Here is a 21,529-nt window from a genome sequence, read left to right on the forward strand (position 1 = left end):
CAACTGCATGCGGAAGTTACCAACAGGAAAGCTCTATAAAATGTATATTTAAACTGCAATTAAGTATAATAGTCATATATTTGCCCTCTAGAGTTCAATATCAGTAACATAGTAGTGAAATCATGAATACAAAGTAATGAGAAGATCACACTTACCATTACAGCTACCCTCAAGATTCCATACACATGTTAATAATGCTACAGAAACTCTTATATTTGGTAATAATCAAGTAAATCCACGGTCACAATTAATATGAGCGATTACATAAATTGAATTCCGCATGCCGTGTGAGGGCGTATTGCAAACAAGTTCTACTCCGTTGTTGTTTCGTCAACATATAATGTTGGAGACCATAGGCCATACATCATAATAAATTATATAACGACATTACAAGGAATCATATCAATGCAAATGTTAACTATCAGGACTCGTTTTGGCAAACCATGAAATTGTCATGAAATTTGATCGTGAAATTGTTTGTTTGGGGGATAAGACTCAAAACCTGTCATATTGCTAACGATCTATAATTAGACTGTGAAAAGGGGGGGGGGAGTGGCAGAGGGGGCATATTCGGAGTACCCGCCCCCCCCCCCTCCATAATTCAAGATTTTTTTTTTTGTGGGGGGGGGGGGGGGGGGGACTCGCATAAAAAAAGAAGTTACATGTAATTATTTTTCATAACACCTATGTATCATAAGTTTTTAGTGCTCCCGGTATGTAAGTTTTTAGTGTTATGGGGAGGGGAGACAGTTGAGCCTATATGGTATATGTTGACAATTCACTCGTGCAATGATAAGTTATTTATTGGTATAAACCTTTTCAGACAGGGAACTTTTGACCCAAAAGTCCAACTTTCCTTGTAATCATATAGGCTCCCACACATATTTCCTATATGTCCCTATTGCAATTACGGTTACGCAAGTGTACGCTACAAAACGTTGTCTTAATTCTTTACTATCTTTTATTTCGTAATAACATATTAGTAACATGAAATAAGCATATATTTTACGTTCTTTAACAACAAGAAAACACAAGTACAGAATGCAAAGTTTGAACCTTGTTTAATCTTTTTTTAAGAGACAGATTGAACTAAAACTGAATCATCTGCACGTTTATTTTACTCTATATTTGCCATATCTACGTTTGGCTTCAGTAATATTTCATATATTGTATCAATATGTTAAGGCCTTAAGAAATTGTGTGAATTTAGACTTGTAATAGGCCTAGTCTTGGATATAATATAGTGATCTTTTGACAAATCATCGTCTGTTTGATTTCAATCATCCGTGTCAAAAGTAAATTAAAAGTTAATAGTAGTACTTCACATTAATAGTACATTATGAAAAAGAAGCAGTATCAAATACATTCAAAATTATATCAACATTTCTTTATCAAATCTGAATAGGTTTATAAAATATAAAAAATTGCGATTTCTTTTTAGCCTTTGCTATAATACACTTAAACATAAAGTTTCGCTATAAACATTAAAGTGCTTATATCAAAACATTTTTTTTTAAATCGGAAGATAAATAATTGCCTCATTAGAGGACTTATTTCACATTCAAATCTTTGCACATCAATAGAACATAAATCTTACACAAATAACACAAAAGGTAACTACAACATCAAATTTAACTTACACATATCAGTCAAATTATCAAACGAAGTTCAACCAATTCTTTTGATAAGTCATACATGTATTTTAAATTTGTTTGTATACTTTCTTTTCTGCTACATTATATTGCTATGCTTTCTCTGATTTCGCTTTCAAACACATGTTTCAATACAGAATCTCTTAGACCTTTTTCAGTTGTGTTGAGTTGTAAAATAACTTTATGTACACTTCAGAACGTTATGGCCAGGAATAAATTATACTGGCAATTACTTTCTATATGATTGTCATTGCTGAGCTATGGGCCTATACTTTAATACCTTGCATATGTAACATGTGTGTCCATTCTGTATAAATAGAATGCGCAAAAAACAAAAACAAAACTGATTCCTTCACATGAAACTTTTTGACAAGTAATCGACGTATAACATAGAAAGCATCGTAAAGCCATACTGTCACATTTTACCATCGAAAATGTATTGACATAACCTTAGCACATTATAGTACCCTTCATATTTATAATCTACACAAACATAAACGCGCATAAAATCGAGAGCACACAATCACACGCACACACACACGTACACGCATGTACACTTACACATGTGTGATGGGGGTGACCAAAGTTCTTGGAGATTTTTAAAAACATTAGGAAGTGTGATATTCGATCCATAATTTCTCATATTCTACACAAATTTATTTAGTTAAACTAGTACCGAATGGCCATCAACGTTTTTTACTACAAATTGGTTCATTAAAGGGACTTGGTAACATTGCTCAGATGAGAGAAAGTGGTGCTGAGGTAGTGAATTCAATGCTAGATGTACAATTAAAGATAATTTGAAAATTTGAGTGAAAACGAACCATTATTAATGATACAAATCGGGAAAAGCTGATCTGATCGATTCCTTAATTCTCCCAACTATATTATTACAATTAAATTACATTTTAGGTGAATGTAAATCGTCACAAGGCAATAAATTGGCTCTACATACCATTCCAGACATTTAAGTGTTGAAAGATTCTTAATAGCCTGTTTTATGTCTTTTTTTCATGGAAAAACGGTTGGGAGAATTCACTGTTAGAGGGTGTTGCACAGTGACGCCTTCAAAGAAAATCATAGATATTTTTGTGGTTTGAGAATTTTTTCTGGATTTTTGTTTTGCATGACAGAGGGTTAGTACAGTAGAAGGAATATAATAAGTAACATTTTATACAAAAATTAGCAATTTTTTCATCAACCATCAACGATGTTACCGAGTCACTTTAACTAAAAAGTTTATCATCAAAGAATCTGGAAATTTCGCGATCTAAGAATTCGATGTCTTATTGGAATGCGCTGAAACTCAAGAAAGAGTCATTAACAAAAACAAAACCTTAATAATGGTTTAGTTTTTAAAAAGCTATGCATCGCAGCCCGGGGGGGGGGGGGACTGAATTGTACAATATTCTTACAAAGTATTTACATGGTAAAAAAGCACTAAGAATCATACAAATACAAGTACACAATCTTTATGTAATTGTATATAACTCATGGGGGTTATACACACGTGAGAGACTAGTATTAAATGAGAAGTATATGTTTAACATGTACAGATGACGGTTCAGAGAGAGCCAGAGCGAGAGAGGGAGATAGATTGACAGAGAGAGAGAGGGAGTGGAGAGAAAGCTAGGAGGGGGAAACAGAACGAAAGAGAAAGAGACAGAGAGAGCGATATAAAGTGAGATAGAGAGAGAGAGAGAGAGCGAGAGAGATATGAATCGACAGAGAGAGGGGGAAGAAAAGGAGACACAGAGGAAAAGAGAGAGAGAAAAAGAGAGAGGGCGCGAGAGAGGAGAGAGACAGGGAGAGAGGAAGGAGTGATGAAGAAGAAAAAAAGGGGATAGGTGATCATCTACAAACATTAGGGACTTTTAGATTTGCACGAAGACAAAGGTGGATTGCTACGATCGACGTCCTTTTAATGCACTGCCTTGAATGGACGTCACACGTATCAGTCCACGCAAATCTAAAAGTCCATATTAATGCTATGAAATAACACTAACATTGGTCAATCAGAAAAGAAGACACAGAGGAAAAGAGAGAGAGAGAGAGAGAGAGAGAGAGAGGAAAAGAGAGAGAAAGGGAGAGAGTGCAAGATAGGAGAGAGACAGAGATAAAGGAAGGGGCAATGAAAAAAAAGAAGAAAGGGAATAGGTGGTCATCTACAAACATTAGGGACTTTTAGATTTGCACGAAGACAAAGGTGGATTGCTACGATCGACGTCCTTTTAATGCACTGCCTTGAATGGACGTCACACGTATCAGTCCACGCAAATCTAAAAGTCCATATTAATGCTATGTAATGACACTAACATTGGTCAATCATGAGATTGTACTGATGAATGTATTGCTACACACCGGACCTCTTGATATCCACAATTTCATATTTTGTGTTAATACCTGCACCTCTAGATATCTTAAATATTACTTTTTTATTTTTTTTTCTTAATTTCTACCAAATGATCATGAAAAAAGAATAATTTTCAAAAAGACATATACTGAATACATTTTTACATACTGAATTTAATATTACATGTTTTTCCGATAGCCTGATTCAGCACTCTTGTCTATTTGGAATTCTCTCCCAAAACATGTCAAAATAGTTAAGAATTTTTCACACTTTAAAAGTGTATTAAAACAATACCTAAAGCGTGAATCCCTTCAAGAACAGTAATATCAGTTATCTTAAATCACAGTTCATTATGTGTAGCGCATGTTTTTAAGATTAATCTTGCATAATATACCGTAGATCATTGTTTGCTATAAGTTCTAGAAATTTTTGTTGTTGTTTATGTTATATTATTTATTCGTAATATTCGTAGTAGTTATTAGTTGTGATATTTTATTCTCATGCCGTACTGTACACGTACTTTATAGGACCCCGTTGGAAATAAGCCTTTTCCGGCTTTCATGGGTTATCCTGTCAATGTATCTTCTCGTTTCTTTTTGCTTTATGTAAGCATTCAATGTTCTATACTTGACGAATAAAATCAATCAATCAATCAATCAATCATACAATAACACAAGTTAGTTCAGTTGGCTCTGATCCGACCATCGTACAGCGTACAAGATGTAGACTCATTGTAATATCGCTGCATATCCGAACAAGGCTTTATTTCACATGTCCAGTGTAGACGCATACAATCCTTCATCCAAGTCATTGAGAGACAGGTAATTCTGTGAAAAGAAAAAAGAAAAGCTGGAGAGGAAGTTGCAAGGATAAGTTAAAATTTCGGAATAATACAAACGGATATGTAATTAGGAAACTCAATTCTGCATTAGACATATAAGAAGAAGGTAATTCGAGTCCATCTTACATGAGTCTTTTCTAGAATCCTTTCCAAACTCTTGAGGATCTGATGAAAGTTACTCCGACTTGTAGCTTCCTTCTCCCAACAACCAGACATGACCGTATACCTGAAAGATACGAAAAAGACGATCCTCATATAATAGAAATCGAATAGAAAAACTGAAATGAATCTAATAAAAAGAAATACACAATTAAGACAGATTCAAGGCTTGTGTGCAACAACATTTTTAATATTTTTATTTCATCATTTCATGCGCACACCCATTCCGAGTCGCTTCATTTTAACTAGGAGTGTTGAGACGTATTTAGATTAAGATCTAGAGCAGAATGAACTTGTATCTTGTACTTCGGGAAATATATCCGCATTTGAATCTAACAACCAATTATAGCATCGAGTGAGTCAAGAAAATTATGACATTTACGGAACGATAAGAACTAGACAAAGGAAAAACTGCTTAAATAAGGATTATTTACACTTCCTGTCCACAATGACGAGGGCGTGGCATCTGGTATCCATTGGCAACCTCCTTTTGGACAGTGTCAAAGGTCATTTTAGGGTATGGCCTCGCACCTTTAAGAATCAAAGTAATAAAACATGTCAAACATTTAATCCATTGTATGAATATAAGACATAACGGTTTGGATAGTACTGTCTTCTTCATATATATATATTTTGTTTCTATCAACATTATTTTCATAGAACAGGCGGAATTAGTGGACATTTAAGACTAAATGTTATTCATATCTGTGACATGTATTTTAATAGGAACAATGCAATAAATCAAAAATCGTTATTGGTGGGTCTTAAAGAGTAGAATAAGCAGTTTTTGAATTCTTCATCTCTAAAATGCATCAAACAAGTATATTAGTCATGATCTATTTTGATTTGTTTTAAGTGCAATTATTTATTCAACTTTTCTTCATAACACCATATGATACACGTGAAGTGGAGGGGTTCGTGGTATAGTGTCTCATTCTCTTGAATCTAAACCCAAGGTTTGAGGGTTCGAATCCGGCACATACTTCCTTTTGCAAAAAATTAACCCTTATTTGAAACTCTCAACCCACTCCACTCCACCTGGCAATAATATTGCAAGGGTAATAATAATGGCAAGGCCCTGATGAAGAACAGCTGTAACGCTTAAAAGGCTTCCTACGTGAAGAACTTCATGGTCTTTAAGATGGTACACAAAATTATATGCGATATAAACATTATTTGTTCACCTAATGTCACAATTTCCCACAAGACGATACCAAAAGACCAGCTATCTCCTTATGTTGATTGGTCACCAGTTACCATGGTTTCAGGCGAACTCCATCTAGTTGGTTTCTGACATGTTAGAAAATATACAGAAGGTTTAAAATCGTGTTAACTTTTAAGTTAGAGGTGATAATCATTTATTCGTGGCTTTAAATGAATCGTGATTAGCAGACAATGGCTTAATTGTTTTCAATTTACTAGCAGATTTGAAAATACATCAAAAACAATATTGCATATGGCAAAAATGAAACAAACACCACGGTTAATAAAATCGCTGATAATCAGGGTGTATAAATAAACCATTATGGGGAAATTACTAACGTGATAAATCATGAAACACATAATTCCATGGTGACGTGTCGGTAGTTTCAAGATTTTCCGATATGTTCTGTCAGTTAAATATATTGTGGTCCTCATTAAAGATGTGCCATCCATCTCTATGCTGATGATAATTATAATCATTAAATAAGGTGATAATACTCACACCTCTGCCGCTAAACAGTGATGAAGATAATAATCTGAGTCCATAATCTGATAGCTTGCATTGCTTTCTATCAGCTAGTAACACATTGTGAGCGCAGAGTGTTCCGTGGATGATCTTTGTAAAGGAAAATAGAAATAGATAAACAAAATGATAACAATAAATAAATAAATAAATAAAATCCACAATTATATAATCTGGATGTTTTGTATTCACCTTTGATCATCATAACCATCCTCACACCATACTGTCTTACTCCTCTCCCATTCTTCCACTTTCTTCTTCCATTTGTGTAATTCTCATCCTTCTCGTATCCCAACTGCCCTCTCCCCCTCCCTTCCCCCTTTCCCTTTGTTAATTCTCTTCTATTGCAAGTCATGAAATAAGGTTACCTTCTTTGATGCAAGATAGTGCATCCCTTTTGCAATTTGCCAAGCCAGGTTGAGTAGACTACCTTCATCGACACGAACTCCGTTTGGTTTGAGTTTGCCGTATGTTGGTTGGGATTGCACCCCTGTGGTCTGTAGATGGGTGAGTAGGGTTCCCCCAGAGATGAACTCATACAGAATGCTACCTGCATCATCGGCAATTCGTTCAATTGAAGAAATAAATGTATGAAACTGATTTATAACATAATCTTTCATTAGACATCACGATATAGTATTGGAAACGTTTGGGTTTATTACTAAATACAAATGACTGTTCTTCCAATACCCTCTTGTTTTACTGATTGAATCGTTTTGGGTTCTTCAGACGCGAGTCTACTTAAATTGATACGTACCTTCAGGCAGGATAGAATAGCTATACTGACTTGAATACAAAGGTTGCGCTCCACATTATTAAAAAAAACGCTCATATTCAAAATAATATGTATATAATTAAACAGACACTCGAAAGATTATTAATTGGTCGAAGAGATGTTTTACCTTGTTCTTGACAATATCCCAGGAACTTGACAACATTAGGTTGATCCGGTAGCTCAGAAAGGACCTTGACAGCTCGAAGAACATTCTTTGATTTGGTCACTTGATCTAAGAGAAGATACATTTTATTTATAACTATTGTGACTATTTGGGTTTTCAAATTCGAAGAGAGTGGTGCGGTAAAGTTATTTTCAGAAGTCAATCATACAGTTGTAAATACAAGATCGAGGTAAAACGGTTTAGACAAGTATTTATATACATATAGTTAACTGTTCAAGCGGGGTTTTACTTTATACGTTTGTTCTGGTCATACTGAAATACAACTTTCTAGAAAGCTGATGGCATCTCTGTTCATCAATGATAACACAACATTTCGTAAAGTTCCATGTTACTTTAGGCTACATTGATATACATCAAAGCGATTTGCCTTTCGGTCTTTTTACTCATTATTATTTTGTATAGGGAGTGGTTGGCAAAACCTCACCTGGAATCTGCCTGATAGCAACGTCTACTTGGATTTGATTCGAGCGGAGTTCTCCCTTCCATACCCCGCCGAAGTCACCCCGTCCAATTGACCCGAGTCTGGTGAAGAACGTCACGTTTTCAGAAGCAATGATGGAAGAGTGGGCTGGACCGAGTTTGAGGGCTGTGTATGCTATAACACAAAAATTAAATTATTATTAAAACGATTGTAATACTTCAAAGATCAAATTCAAGCATTCTTTCACACTCTAAAACAGGGATAAGGCTACACGCCTACCCTTGGATAATCTTTTCTAGATTTCTTTCGAATATAAAACGAAAGTGAAAGAGTATTCACCATAAACTAATAATTGTGTGCGTATGTATGCGTGTGTGTGTTTGTGTGTGTGCTTGTGTGTGTGTGTGGGAGGGCGAGGTGAATTTGCGATATTAGAGGTAAGTTTTAAAACCCCTGTTAAATTAGTAGGCCTAGCAAAAATCTGATAAGAGAGAATGATTAAGCTTATAATGTTTTCTGTGGAATGTCTTAATTACTTTAATTAATCAAGTAATACCCTTGATAGTTACGATGTATTGTGCAGTTTGGGAGAAAAATATTATCATTTAGTATGGTAGTATTTGTGTGGTTGTGAGACGTTATGTCTACGTTTTATGGCAATTCACAACCCTCTTTATTTTGTGGGTAAATGTTTACTTCGTGATGAATCTTCGTGGTACTAACGCTGACCTCGTTGTAAACTCTTGACTAATTTACACATTTTCTCACCTCTATCTCCGTTCTGAATCATCTCATACGCCATGTTGTCGTTTGCCTCGTGGGATACATGTCCTTCTTCTCTGTGAAAAATAATGAAAAAAATCGATACTGAACAAATGACCTTTCTGCCCCATCCTACTATTCAGAGCCATCTATACACAGAGTTTGGTCAACCCGATTCGAGTTGGACACAATATGGCGACTACTGCTTTGTTGAGCAGGCACAAAACAAAAAAATATCCGCCATGTTGTGACCCAGTGAAACCAAGTTGGCCAAACTCTCTGCTACTATTTATTGTACAGCGCCACCTCATGGCCATCTCACCGGACTAATTTCCAATTACTCGTTTTAGAGCAGTTTTGTTCGTGTTATGTGTTACAGTACATAGGTAATCAATTTCGTTTCCCAGATTATGAAAAATGTCTTCATTGTGCATTCAAATGAACTACTTTTCAATGCCCTTAAATGTTGATTCATATAAATACAAACTCGAGTTTCACTATACTTTTTACATATGTGACACGTTAACGCATGAATAATGATATCATCCTTAATTTTATTGGGTTTCTCATATTTCACTACATCCGAATATTGGTGTGTGTGTGTGTGTGTGTGTGAGAGAGTTGTGTGTGGGGAAATGGTGTTTGTATAAATATTTCGAACTGCTAAATACTAACCTAGAAGCAGCTTTCAGTGACTCTTCAAATCTTGTAAAAAGAAAAAGAAAAAGAAGCAAATATGAATGTTTACATAATTTGTTTGTGCACAAAAGAGGTATATGGCAAATTTATCAACAAGGAAGTCAAATTTAGTCTAAAGTATGGATTTCTATCCTAAGGTATTGATATGGGAGGATAAATTCGTTTAAGAAAGCGATAGATGTTATGATATGCAAGAAAATACTTTCGCTATCGACTTCCAGTATTATGTTTCCTTAATCTCTTTAAGCAGTACCAAGTCAGGTCCCTTGCAGAGGACTCAAAGCCGTCATTTCTGTGATTGGGTATTTACAAGCAAACACATGCCTTCTAAGCATGCAGTGAGGTAAAACAATCATGAAACAAACATGTACATAGCTTATCTTCGTTCTAATCCCATCTTTCAAAGTTGATGAATATCATTACCTGGTCTGGTCTCATGTCTCCTCAACATGATGAATTGAATGATGTTGATGATGACAGAAGCCACTAACAGGATGGCTAAGACAGCTATACCTGCAGAAGCCCCAGAACTCAGACCAGTTGGCACACATGTACATGGTGTGGGCTCTGGATGATGAGCAATGTTTCATACAAGATCTAAATACACAAGTTCTAGATGAAATCATCAAATCTGTGATTAGTTTTCTACAACTACTCAGCGGTTGTATATGACACATTCTAACGGGACGAATGCTCCGGATCCATTTCATACGCTAACCAATGATGCTTAATCTTAACCCTTACCCTCAACCTAACCACAAAATCTAATCGCAACCGTAACCCTTACCCTAAACCTAAACTAAAACCAATCGCAATCGTAACTCTTACCCTGAACCTAACCTAAAACCCAATCGCAGCCCTAACCCTAACCCTTACTCTAAACCTAACATAAAACCCAATTGCAACCCTAACCCTAACCTTTACTCTAAACCTAACATAAAACCCAAATGAAACCCTAACCTAACCTTAAAAAAAAATCGCAACCCTAACCCTTACTCTAAACCTAACCTTAAACCCTACCGCAACCCTTACCCTTACTGTAAACCTAACTTAAAACCCAAATCGCAAGACGAAAATACATCGACTAATATTATTCAAATTCGAATTATAGAAATAATATATAAATTCACAAGAAAATGGTTTCAATTCAGGAATTTGTTCAAATAAAAGGATATTTGTATGTATTTGTTTCCAAATCATTAGCAGTGGTCACAACAAAGTGATTGTATAGCCCAATAATCAAAAGATAATATGTGTATTTTGTATTGTTTTCTCTTACTTTTTCCATGAATATCAGAAATACATTATTTAAAATATGTATGTCTTCTGTTAAAACGACAGTTCAACAAATATTTGTATCTTGAGTATTCAATTTTATTTATATTATAAATGTAAATTACCATAAATATATTATGCTTGTTAATTTATTGCAAATGAAAATCAATAAAATTCCTGTGGAGGAAAAAAGTATGGAACACTTTAAAAATCAATATTATATTAAAGCTAAGAATTTAAATACAAACGCAATGTTTGATTAAACAAATTCACTGCCTATTTGAATCTATATTAGTTATAAATTTAGTATAATTTGTTGGTAACTGGCAATAAGCATTTGTGTGGATCGTAACGCTCACAAGTATTTGTTTTATAATGATAATACATGAATTAAATGAATGATGATAGAACGGAAGAACAAAAAGATGGACATACCGGTCGTTGTAGGAGGGGTGGTTGTTCCTGTTTATGGTATGGGAAAAGAGCAAAAAGAAAATAAAACAAATAAAAAAGGGAATGTTAGATTAGCTGTTTGCATGACACATGCAAAACCTTACCCGAGAAAATATGAAGTTATGTTCATATACATTGGTGTATGTCGGAAACTATTGAAATGAGCTGTGCTACATTTGTGTGCATTACGTCTTTTACCTTTGTATCCACCATATGGAAACGTTGTATCATCCGCTCAATCTAACTTGCGTGCATAGAACAAATAAGCATTTTTCCATGAAAAAGTGAAGTTTTATAAAATGTGCGTTTCTGTCCAGCATTGGGGCGCCCGGGAGTCACTCGGGTCACATTTCATAAAGTATAATACAAAAAGACCATATGCAAATTTTCTGTTCTTTTGTCGGAAAAAATACATTTATGAAGCACAATGTCGTCTCTTTTTGCGTTGGAGAAGAGCAAATAGCGAGTTTCAATCACACTTTGGCCGCTCTCGCAAGCTCCCACTCGTTTCACTGTGGTCAAGCGACTTTGGGGCAAGCGGTTAATGGAAATACTAATCGTTAGCTTTCTTCTGGTATTAAACTTGTTTTGATTGATTGTATAATTTTGTCGGAATAAAGGAAACAAAAAGGCTCGACCAATAACTTATCAGCGTTTGAATTGACCTTTTGACCTTGAATTCCCTGATGAAAGCGCACTAATGACGTTATCTTCGCTAAATCGGTGTCTTTTATCGTAAATTGCGACACTTTCACAATGTTTATACATCTTTTTTAATTATTAGTAAGATATAACATATTTTTTCTGATATCACTGAAGTTTTGGGTTTTATATAATGAGTAATTTTAAAATAAGAGCCCTTTTACTGTTTTAATTTACTGGATCGTACCATTAAAGCCGTAGGGTATAGACAGATGCATTTTCCAACCGCGCCAAATTTAATTTACGTTCCGACATTCTGTTAAATGGGTTGGTGTTGTTAATAATCCACTGCTTTCTGCTCCAACAAACGTCCACATGCGGAGTTGTTTATCTACTAAATTATTCAAATGTATGGATGCTTCCTAGCTTCCCAGGTGTTTGTGTTGTTGAAGTATTTCATTCACCTCCTATCATTCTTTGTACTCCAATTGCCAGAACGCAAATTTCATTTTGGTTTTATAGTTTCATCGGAGTCGTTTATCAACTATAATTATGTATTCAAATTTATGAATGCTTCCTCACCAGGTGTTTGTGGTGTTTAGGCATTTCATTCACCTGTTTTTATTCTTTGTACTCCAATTGTTAGAATACAAAATGCATTTTGGTTTTATAGTATCATGCAATAAGTAAGTCAATAAAAGAGTATGTTCTGCACAATAAAAACAATGTGTGTCCCTATTGTACAATGTAATGTGTCCCCTCATTTTCTAAAGGTTAATTTACGCATGAACATAATGGAACTACCTGCCCGATGAAGCCAGTGGCCTGTGACCCCTGAGCACTCAACACCGTGTGGGAGTCAGTTTGGGTTAACTTCTTTTATGAGACAAATACAAGCAAACGTTTCCATATGACTCAGAAAAAATAGAAAGAAGTAGAATAAAAAGAATAAAATTTGAAACAAAGGATAAATATTCAGGGCTTCTAATCCATACATTTTTGACAACTGTGATGTATATTTCGAGAGCTTATTCACTCTCCACTCCTTTGTGTTTTATTTACATGTCAATTGAGCAGTACAGTTGTGTACACCACCCAACACTTGTGGAGGGAAAAAGTATGGAACACTTGGAAAATTAATGTTATATTAAAGCTAAGAATTTAAATACAAACGCAATGTGTGATTAAACAAATTCACTGCCTATTTGAATCTATATTAGTTATAAATTTATAATTATTTGTTGGTAACTGGCAATAAGCATTTGTGTGGATCGTAACGCTCACAAGTATTTGTTTTATAATGATAAAAATGAATTAAATGAATGATGATAGAACGAAAGAACAAAAATATGGACATACCGGTCGTTGTAGGAGGGGTGGTTGTTCCTGTTTATGGTATGGGAAAAGAGCAAAAAGAAAATAAAACAAATAAAAAAGGGAATGTTAGATTAGCTGTTTGCATGACACATGCAAAATCATACCCGAGAAAATATGAAGTTATGTTCATATACATTGGTGTATGTCGGAAACTATTGAAATGAGTTGTGCTACATTTGTGTGCATTACGTTTTTTACCTTTGTATCCACACTCAGAAAAAATAGAAAGAAGTAGAATAAAAAGAATAAAATTTTAAACAAAGGATAAATATTCAGGGCTTCTAATCCATACATTTTTGACAACTGTGATGTATATTTCGAGAGCTTATTCACTCTCCACTCCTTTGTGTTTTATTTACATATCAATTGAGCAGTACAGTTGTGTACAACAACCAACACTTCTCACACACGTTCCAGAACATTTCACGTCTGAAGCTCAAATAAACAAATTACAGAAATGGCTGAGGATCTCTTTGAAAGCGCTCATTCGGATGTATGGTTGCCAAAACAAATTCTGTCAAGATCAGTCGAAACTCGAACGCGAATTTACTGTTATTGACCGCCAATGATCTGGGCCCTGCATTATGAAGACTTGCAATTAATTCAAATCAATCGCAACTTTAAATTAATCGCAACTGAGTTTTCTTGTTTGAAATGAGGAATGGAAAATTGTTTAATATGGTGTAAACCAAAAAGCCATGCATTTGGCAAACCACAAAAGACCGAACCAACCTGTGAGACATGTCAACACCAGACAAATTAGCAGGAAAGCAAACTCAACAGTGTCATATTTTTTTATTCCGTACAATTTGTGATAGTAGATACATGTACACAGTGGCGTACGCAGGATTTTTTCAAGGGGGGGGGGGGTTCTATTCGGGTCCAAAATTTCGCAACGACTCAGGAAAATTTGAAAATCGCGCCGGCCAAAAAGTCGCTAGGTGGGGGGGGGGGGGGGGGGGGGGTAAGCGGACACTTTTTTTTTTCCGCAACGTCTCGAAATTTGAAAAATTGACATTTTACTCCGTGGGGGGGGGGGGGGGGTAAGGTCACCTTTCTTAGGTCAGCCATGGGAGCAAGTCCTTTTTGCGTGCAGTTGCCAGTCACTTACACCTAATAAAACCACAGCAGCTATGTTGCAGGTGTTAAACATGCCATATTTTTAGCCTGAGAGTTGAAGCGTACTCAAGAAAGATCATGGTATCACGACCTGTCTGTAGCCATTTCCGTGTCAATTTCTCTACTGAACTCTTCCTTAGTTCTATCCACCTCTTCCTGGATCTTCCATTCTATCTCTTTCTCCTTTCTCTCTGCTGCCCATCTAATCAGTTCATCTTCATCTTTCTCTTGCACGTATCCACACCATCTCAGTCTGCTCTCTCTCTCTTATCTCCTCCCTTATCACAGTCACTTTAACTTCCTTTCGGACCTCATAATTTTGCCTCCTCTCCTTAACTGAACATTACATAACACAAACTTCTTTTCCAGATTTACACTATGAACAACTTGAGCAAAGATAACTAGGGAGGCTATGAAGACCTAGAGAAAATCTTTTTAAATCGGTGCTAAATTTGAAACACCAACAACATTAACAAGAGAGATAAATGTATGGTATAAATCTATACAGATTAATAAGCTAATATAAATACATGTTAATATGATGCAACAGTCTCACATGAATTGCCGGAGATTGTGTCTGGTACATTGGTTTTATTTCATGACAGTAAAAGTCAGGGTTGGTGGTAAATATCCGTGCGGGAAATGCCGGTATTTATCGGCATATACCGCTTAGCAAATTCTGGCATCAACGGGAAATTACGTGGAATTACTGGGAAATACTTCTAAAACTAAATTTGTAACAGTATATAACTTTAGAATATTGAGATTTTTGAGCAAAAATCAATATTATAAAAAACAATGAAAGGTGACTCTAGTCATGGTAGGGTGTCATACAACTGCTTGAAACGATAAATGGGCACGCTATGGCTATCATACTACATGTACATGGATGCACCACCTTTGAAGTAGTAAGTAGGAAATACATCTGTGTTGTGTTAAGTCGATTCAATTCAGCAAATCCCCCAAGATAAATGTTGGACTGCATTGGAATTATTGTACAACACATAGAGTATACACCTCCTGACAATAGATCTACACACACACTTGTATTTCATCTAAACATTAATACATTTCAGTATGTAAGTTGTCAGTTTTCAAAGTCGTCTGCATTATAATATGTATGATTGTCAGATTTTACAAAATAGAAGTCGTTTTGAAGCACTTTTGTACACTGCAAAGGTCTGTGACAATTGGTCTTTTAGTAATGATTACATCCCATCAAATTTTAAAAACCACCATTATCTCATCAAATTTGTTGTGATCACTTGTTCGTTTCTACATGTACTAATTATTCGGAAATAGAGATGGAATGCATCAATGTGATACAACGAATTCACATCATTTCAATATTCAAATTTCCTTTCAACAAAAATACCACTCAAAATGGGCATGTACCGCACATGTACTGTGCGTTAATTGGTGTTATATGTTTGTACGTCCTTTTTCATTTCATTTATTTATTTAAACACGGTAACTCTCTCAGCCTAGACGGCTGTTTTTCAGAAAGTCCTACTTAAGGACAATAGGACATTACAATTGTTAGCTCTAATTTCTATGTGGGATAGGATAATTAATGATTTTTGTTCTTACCCACGGAACTCTCATCAGCATTAATGCTGTTATTCCGGAGGGCCTGTAATTTGTACTACCCCAGTCGTTGCTAGGGTACCCATTTACACCTGAGTGGAGAGTGGCAAATGTGGATTAAGGTCTTGCCAAGGGATTTTAGTACATGTACCAGGCTGGGATTCGAAACCTTAACCCTTGAATTGAGCGCCGTGTGAATAAACCAATATACTATAACACCTCCACCTTCATCATGGGACCCTACCCCACGGATAACTACCCCCCCCCCAGGATAGTTGTCCGGGGGTAGATGTCCTAGGGGTAGTTGTCCTAGGGGGTACTTGTCCGGGGGTAGTTGTCCCGGGGGTAGTCGTCCTAGAGGGTTGTTGCCCTAGGGGGTAGTTGTCCTAGGGGGTACTTGTCCTAGAAACCAATTTAACACCAATGTTAACGACTCCTTTACACACGAAGCATCAATAGGTCAAACACACTTCTAAGAACTTCACCAATAAATACCCAAACATGTACACATTTTGTTCACAATGCTTGATTAGGAAGAGAACTAAGACTTCATCCAAATTTTAACAGAAAATCACACTTTTTATCAGGACATGAACATTGATCTAATTGAGATTTTGAAGGTTCTTCACCCCTGCCCCTCCCCCAGGTTCACACCAACCACAACTTGGCATTTAAGCAAACACAACAATAATAAGGGAAAATATGTGCAAAAAACGCTCATCTCTCACATCACATCACATGTACAAATAATAAAGCAAAATTACATGTACTTACTGCTTGGGTCATATGTAACTGCTGTACTTAGTGTTGTATTTCCAAGGTAATTACCAGCCATACACGTGTACTGTGTACCCTCCTTAGGATCTGAAACAGAGACTTCGTTGCCTCCGTCCATAGATTCATGTATGAGTGTGCCATTGGAGAATATGTAGTAGTTTCTCATGGCTGGGCTAGGTTGATTTGAGGCAGTACATGACACTCTGATGCCTGTTCCCTGGGTTACATAATCTACAGTGACAGTGGTACCTTCAACAGATGATGAGGCTGCGTTGGTAGGATGAAAAAAGAAAAATCAGATTCATCTAATACTATTAAGTAGTTTTAAAAGAATGGAGGCGTAAAGTTTTAGCTGAAAAATTGTAGGTAGAATTGAATATGTATTTACAATCTGATCTTCCAGTGTCACATTTACAACTACATGTATACACCGTCCAAGCTCTGTTAATACATTAAATGTTGCCTTGTACAATGGTTTAAAATAACTATAATGGCCAAGACGAACAGGTTGGATTAAATATATGACCGTACATCATAAGCCTGCTACCAACAAAAAGACAGGATAAATAAATCAAAAACGGGTTTTCGGGTGCTATGATCATTCAAAACTACGGACCAAGTTGTTTTGCATAAAGTTTTTAACGGAATGTCTTTTATCCACACGGTATTTTATCCAATTTTAAAAATATAGTTGCTATACTCATTCAAATCTAAATATTAAGTATATGTATTTCTAAAAATAATAGGTACCAGGAAATATCATTTTCATCCAAACGGTTTATTTTCCAATATAGAACCAAGAAGGTAACTTCTGGTCTACTTACCGTACTGAAGGTAAACAAATGTTGTCTCAAACATGTAAACAAATGTGAACTACGATAATATCTGCCTTCTTGAATCCAAAGTTCAAATCAAACTTACTATGAGTGTTTAAATCTTCAGATTCCTGTCCATTCAGCTCTGTAATCTGATGTCCAGAGACTTGACAAACCAAGGTCTGTCCATAGTTCTCTAGAGTTGCAGGAAATGTGAACACGCTCTTTGTGTTAGATAAAGGTGCTGTAGCTGGTGGGTTTGTATCTACTATCGTGTTCCCATTGCCATTAGTCTGTGTAACTCCATTGAGGGTCCATGTAATAGTCTCTTGTGGCTTGCCTCCAACAGCAACACATGCTGCTACATACATATCCTCATTGTATGTCACGGTACTAGTCAGAGTCAATGTCACAGTTGATGCAGCTAGGAAAAACAATGGCAGAAGTCTTAATAAGCTTTATATTAGCCTTTATTTTCATCAGACACATTATAAAAGGTATCTCAAGTTGTATAAAATGCCAAAGAACGAGTCCTGATTCAGAATACCTAATATGTGGAACATCAATGTAAGTCTATCACCTACATGTACACAGCGGTGTAGAATGGGTCAAGCCATGGATGAAAAGTATTGCTATCAGAATCATGTTACCATGGTCTTTACTATCTCTTAAGATATGCCATTTAATTTCGTTTCATGTATGAAAACCCATTATACCTTGCCACTCTACACACAATTCATCAAATTCATGCATTTACTAACCTTCTATCACCAGGTCTAGAGTATTGCCATTGGAGTCTGTTGGAATGAGGCATCTATACCCCCCATCATCCTCTACCTCTGCGTTCTCAATGGTCATCACAGATTGAGTTGCTGATAATGATGTCACCTTAAAGTTAAGGTACTTATCATCAGTACTGAAACGGTCTGATCCTAAATAGATAGTTTGAGTAGGACTTGTACTATCCTCAATCCACTGAATCACGCTCGCTGTTCCACCATTCACAGTACATATGAGAAGTACATTAGTACCAGCTACCGCTCTGGAAGGACCTGACACAGTTACCGTTTGACCGCTGGTTGCTGGGGTGAAGGGAAAAAATAAGGTGCAAATGTCTCCGTATTGAGGTTTCCAAAATTGTTGTAACACAAAATGTGCACATGAACATGCAGATGTAACAAGACGGTGAAAATAAAGGAAACTAATTGTTGACCAGTTTGACCTTGTACTATACTGGTTTTTGGAAAAAGAAACAAAACTCTAAAACAATCAAGAAAATAGCACCTAATGCCAGTATTTTTCTAAATGTCACTCTTATCTTTAAATTCCCTTAAATTTGATTTTTTTTTTTTTTTTTTTTTTTAAAGATGTCAACAAAATCTTGTCAAAATAAACAAATCTTTGTTCATTATTTGGTGTGTGCCTGAGTGCGATTTTTTTTAAAACTATTATTTAGCTTAAATAATGTAAAGGTGAGCTTTGAGGATGTGTAAAAATGGTAGTCAATTTAAATTTAACTATTTCTCACGTGAAAATAATGCATAACAGACATAAAATCTGATCTAAATTTTCTTACCAAAATAATAAACAAAGATCTATTTATTTTGAAAATAACTCCTGTTTAAAAAAATTACGAGGTTTTAACAATATAGAGGGAAAATAACTGTTGAAGACTAAAAACATATATTGTAATATAAAATGCTAAGCATTTAACAATCATACTGCTAGCAAGGCCACGAGCCGACGAGTAGACCTTGTCATTTATATCTGGATGATGTCAGGGAAATTCGTATATAGAGCACTCCTAGTGAAGTTTGTATCTGCATCTGGAATATTGTTGAATCAATCTACTCTCGCAATTTAAATTTGAATAAAAGATATATTTATTTGGAAAGTTTTAATGTCATGTATCAAAGCGAAGCGTCATATTTTAATGAGAGGTTAAGAAAAAAATGTAATCGAAAACATAATTTCATTATAGTTATCAATCAATTAGCAAGTATAGATTTAATGCTCCAGTACTTTATGTGAAAGCGCTGAAATGTTTGAATATGCATGGAATATTCTGATTGCATTATAGCAATATTGATTAGCACTGTCTTATAGACATTGCAGTTTATGTTCAATCTACTGCTTTAACGTCACCAATGAAACTTCGAAAACGTTAATTACAATTACATTTTCGACCTTTTAATGCGGGCTAAATAGACATATATTTTATGCATTTTGTCCATAATATATGATTACAATAGAGAACTCCGGAGTATTTAGGTTTCGTAGCAACAGCGTTCGGTTCATATTACCAACCTCTTTATCATACCCTCGGTACACACTAATAAATAAGGGTGCTATTGGGGTACAGATTTGCATCCATCTACGCGTATTTGGCATATGGTGCTGCTATTGTAGCAGAAATGTACCGTTATTTCTATATAAATGTGTACGTAATATCAAATTAGTATTACAAAATAGATAAATTAAAAACTACTTACCATGAACAAGCAGAAGGACTGTAAAAGCCTGTAAAGCAGTCAAACCATCCATTCTAAACAGTTCGATTGCCGGTATCTCCTTGCTCATTCTTAAGGAGAGCTTCAGTTGAAATTGTCTGGCTTCATATAATTTCCTTTTTTTGTTTGTAGTATAGATCTGGGTTGAAAAGTAAGAATGTAAATAAAATAGATGAACGTCATTCAAAATCTATAGACCGATTCACTAAATTCAAGCTTACTGTTTGAAGACAATTCAAGAAATTGGCAGAGGCTTGTCAGACATAAAAACAATTAATGTATGAAAAGTTGATTCCACCTAAAGATATGAAATTATGTATAGCAGGGGAATCAAATATTATCCAGGGGTTTTTAAGACAAAAAAGGAGGAGTACAGGAAAACTACTGAGAAAATTATGCAATTTTGACAACTGAGCGGAAAGCTATGACAATCACTGGAGAATTCAGTAATTCATTCATAGGTCTGTAATGTCATTATTTTATATTCAACCCCTTATCCGTTGTAATGTATTAATCATTATTCTTGGTTGTGGTGGTGGTGGTGGCAATCTATTATCCCCCCCCCTTCTGATATGGCCGGCACATTCAGCACGTCGTGGGGCTTCAGTCAGTCGGCGGCTCGTGAAAAAAACGCCTATTTTATGAAAGTCGAATTCACTTCCGAGACGCGTTTGAATAATGAGTCAAAAAAGTTATGGCAGAAAACTGCCAAAGTTTTACCGTGTACAGAGAGACTTTTGTGTCACAAATGAAAAGAAACGGAAAGGATTGCCAAGGTCGAGCGTTTACTTGCCCTAACTAGAAGAGTATGTTTATTTACCACTCACAAAGGCACTCAGTTGTATTGTCCCTGTTCTTTGGGAGTTCATGCTTAATTTTGTTAGACAAGTGAATGTATGGCGCGTGTTTCTTTATTCTTAATATGTTTGTACATGTATTAGTCAAATTATAGACTAAAGTGCAATCAGAATGACGAAGTGCATGCAGAAGTTAAGAAGTTACCAAAAGAAATGTTATATGCATCTTATATTTAAACTGCAATTAATACATTTCTACAATCTTATATTTGCCATCTAGAGTGCAATTTCACTAACATATTAATGGAAACATAAATACAAGGTAATGAGAAAAGCGATCACACTCACCTTTACAGCTACCTTCAAGATTCCATGCACATGGTACCAGCGCTCAAAATACACGGGGGCGGTGGGCGATTCGCCCCCGTGAGCTACATAATCGCCCCCGTCAGGTTGCTCACGGGGGCGATTGCAAAATAAAAAATCGCCCCCGTGGAATTATAATATAAAGATTTTCTTTTCTGGTATAACTTTAACACGATATTGAGTTTCAATTTTCAAATGAAATGGAATTTAGATTAGCGTGCAAGATTTCTCGTTCTATG

General features: G+C 35.6%; 1 protein-coding gene and 2 long non-coding RNA genes across 3 annotated transcripts in view; all 3 read right to left on the reverse strand.

The window, feature by feature from the left end:
• Positions 1 to 4,744: 4,744 nt before the first annotated feature.
• The window catches only part of LOC105445932 (tyrosine kinase receptor Cad96Ca-like), a 29,655-nt gene continuing 12,870 nt past the window's right edge, over positions 4,745 to 21,529 (reverse strand). The window contains exons 10-11 of the mRNA XM_030978300.1: positions 4,973 to 5,072; positions 4,745 to 4,832 (exon numbers count right to left, since the gene is read on the reverse strand). Coding sequence (XP_030834160.1) covers positions 4,773 to 4,832; positions 4,973 to 5,072 — 160 coding nt within the window. The 3' untranslated portion in view covers positions 4,745 to 4,772. The remainder of the gene's footprint in view (positions 4,833 to 4,972; positions 5,073 to 21,529) is intronic.
• Positions 5,447 to 6,739, reverse strand: LOC105444005. Its single transcript, XR_972931.2, has 3 exons — positions 6,711 to 6,739; positions 6,190 to 6,295; positions 5,447 to 5,536 (listed from the first exon to the last, which is right to left on the reverse strand). It is a non-coding gene; the product is annotated as an uncharacterized LOC105444005 (long non-coding RNA).
• Positions 7,204 to 8,270, reverse strand: LOC105444016. The gene is made up of 3 exons (XR_004062777.1): positions 8,115 to 8,270; positions 7,634 to 7,738; positions 7,204 to 7,281 (listed from the first exon to the last, which is right to left on the reverse strand). It is a non-coding gene; the product is annotated as an uncharacterized LOC105444016 (long non-coding RNA).

The sequence above is a fragment of the Strongylocentrotus purpuratus genome, unplaced genomic scaffold, assembly GCF_000002235.5.
Source record: "Strongylocentrotus purpuratus isolate Spur 01 unplaced genomic scaffold, Spur_5.0 spur5_scaffold_1, whole genome shotgun sequence".
NCBI lineage: Eukaryota > Metazoa > Echinodermata > Echinoidea > Camarodonta > Strongylocentrotidae > Strongylocentrotus > Strongylocentrotus purpuratus.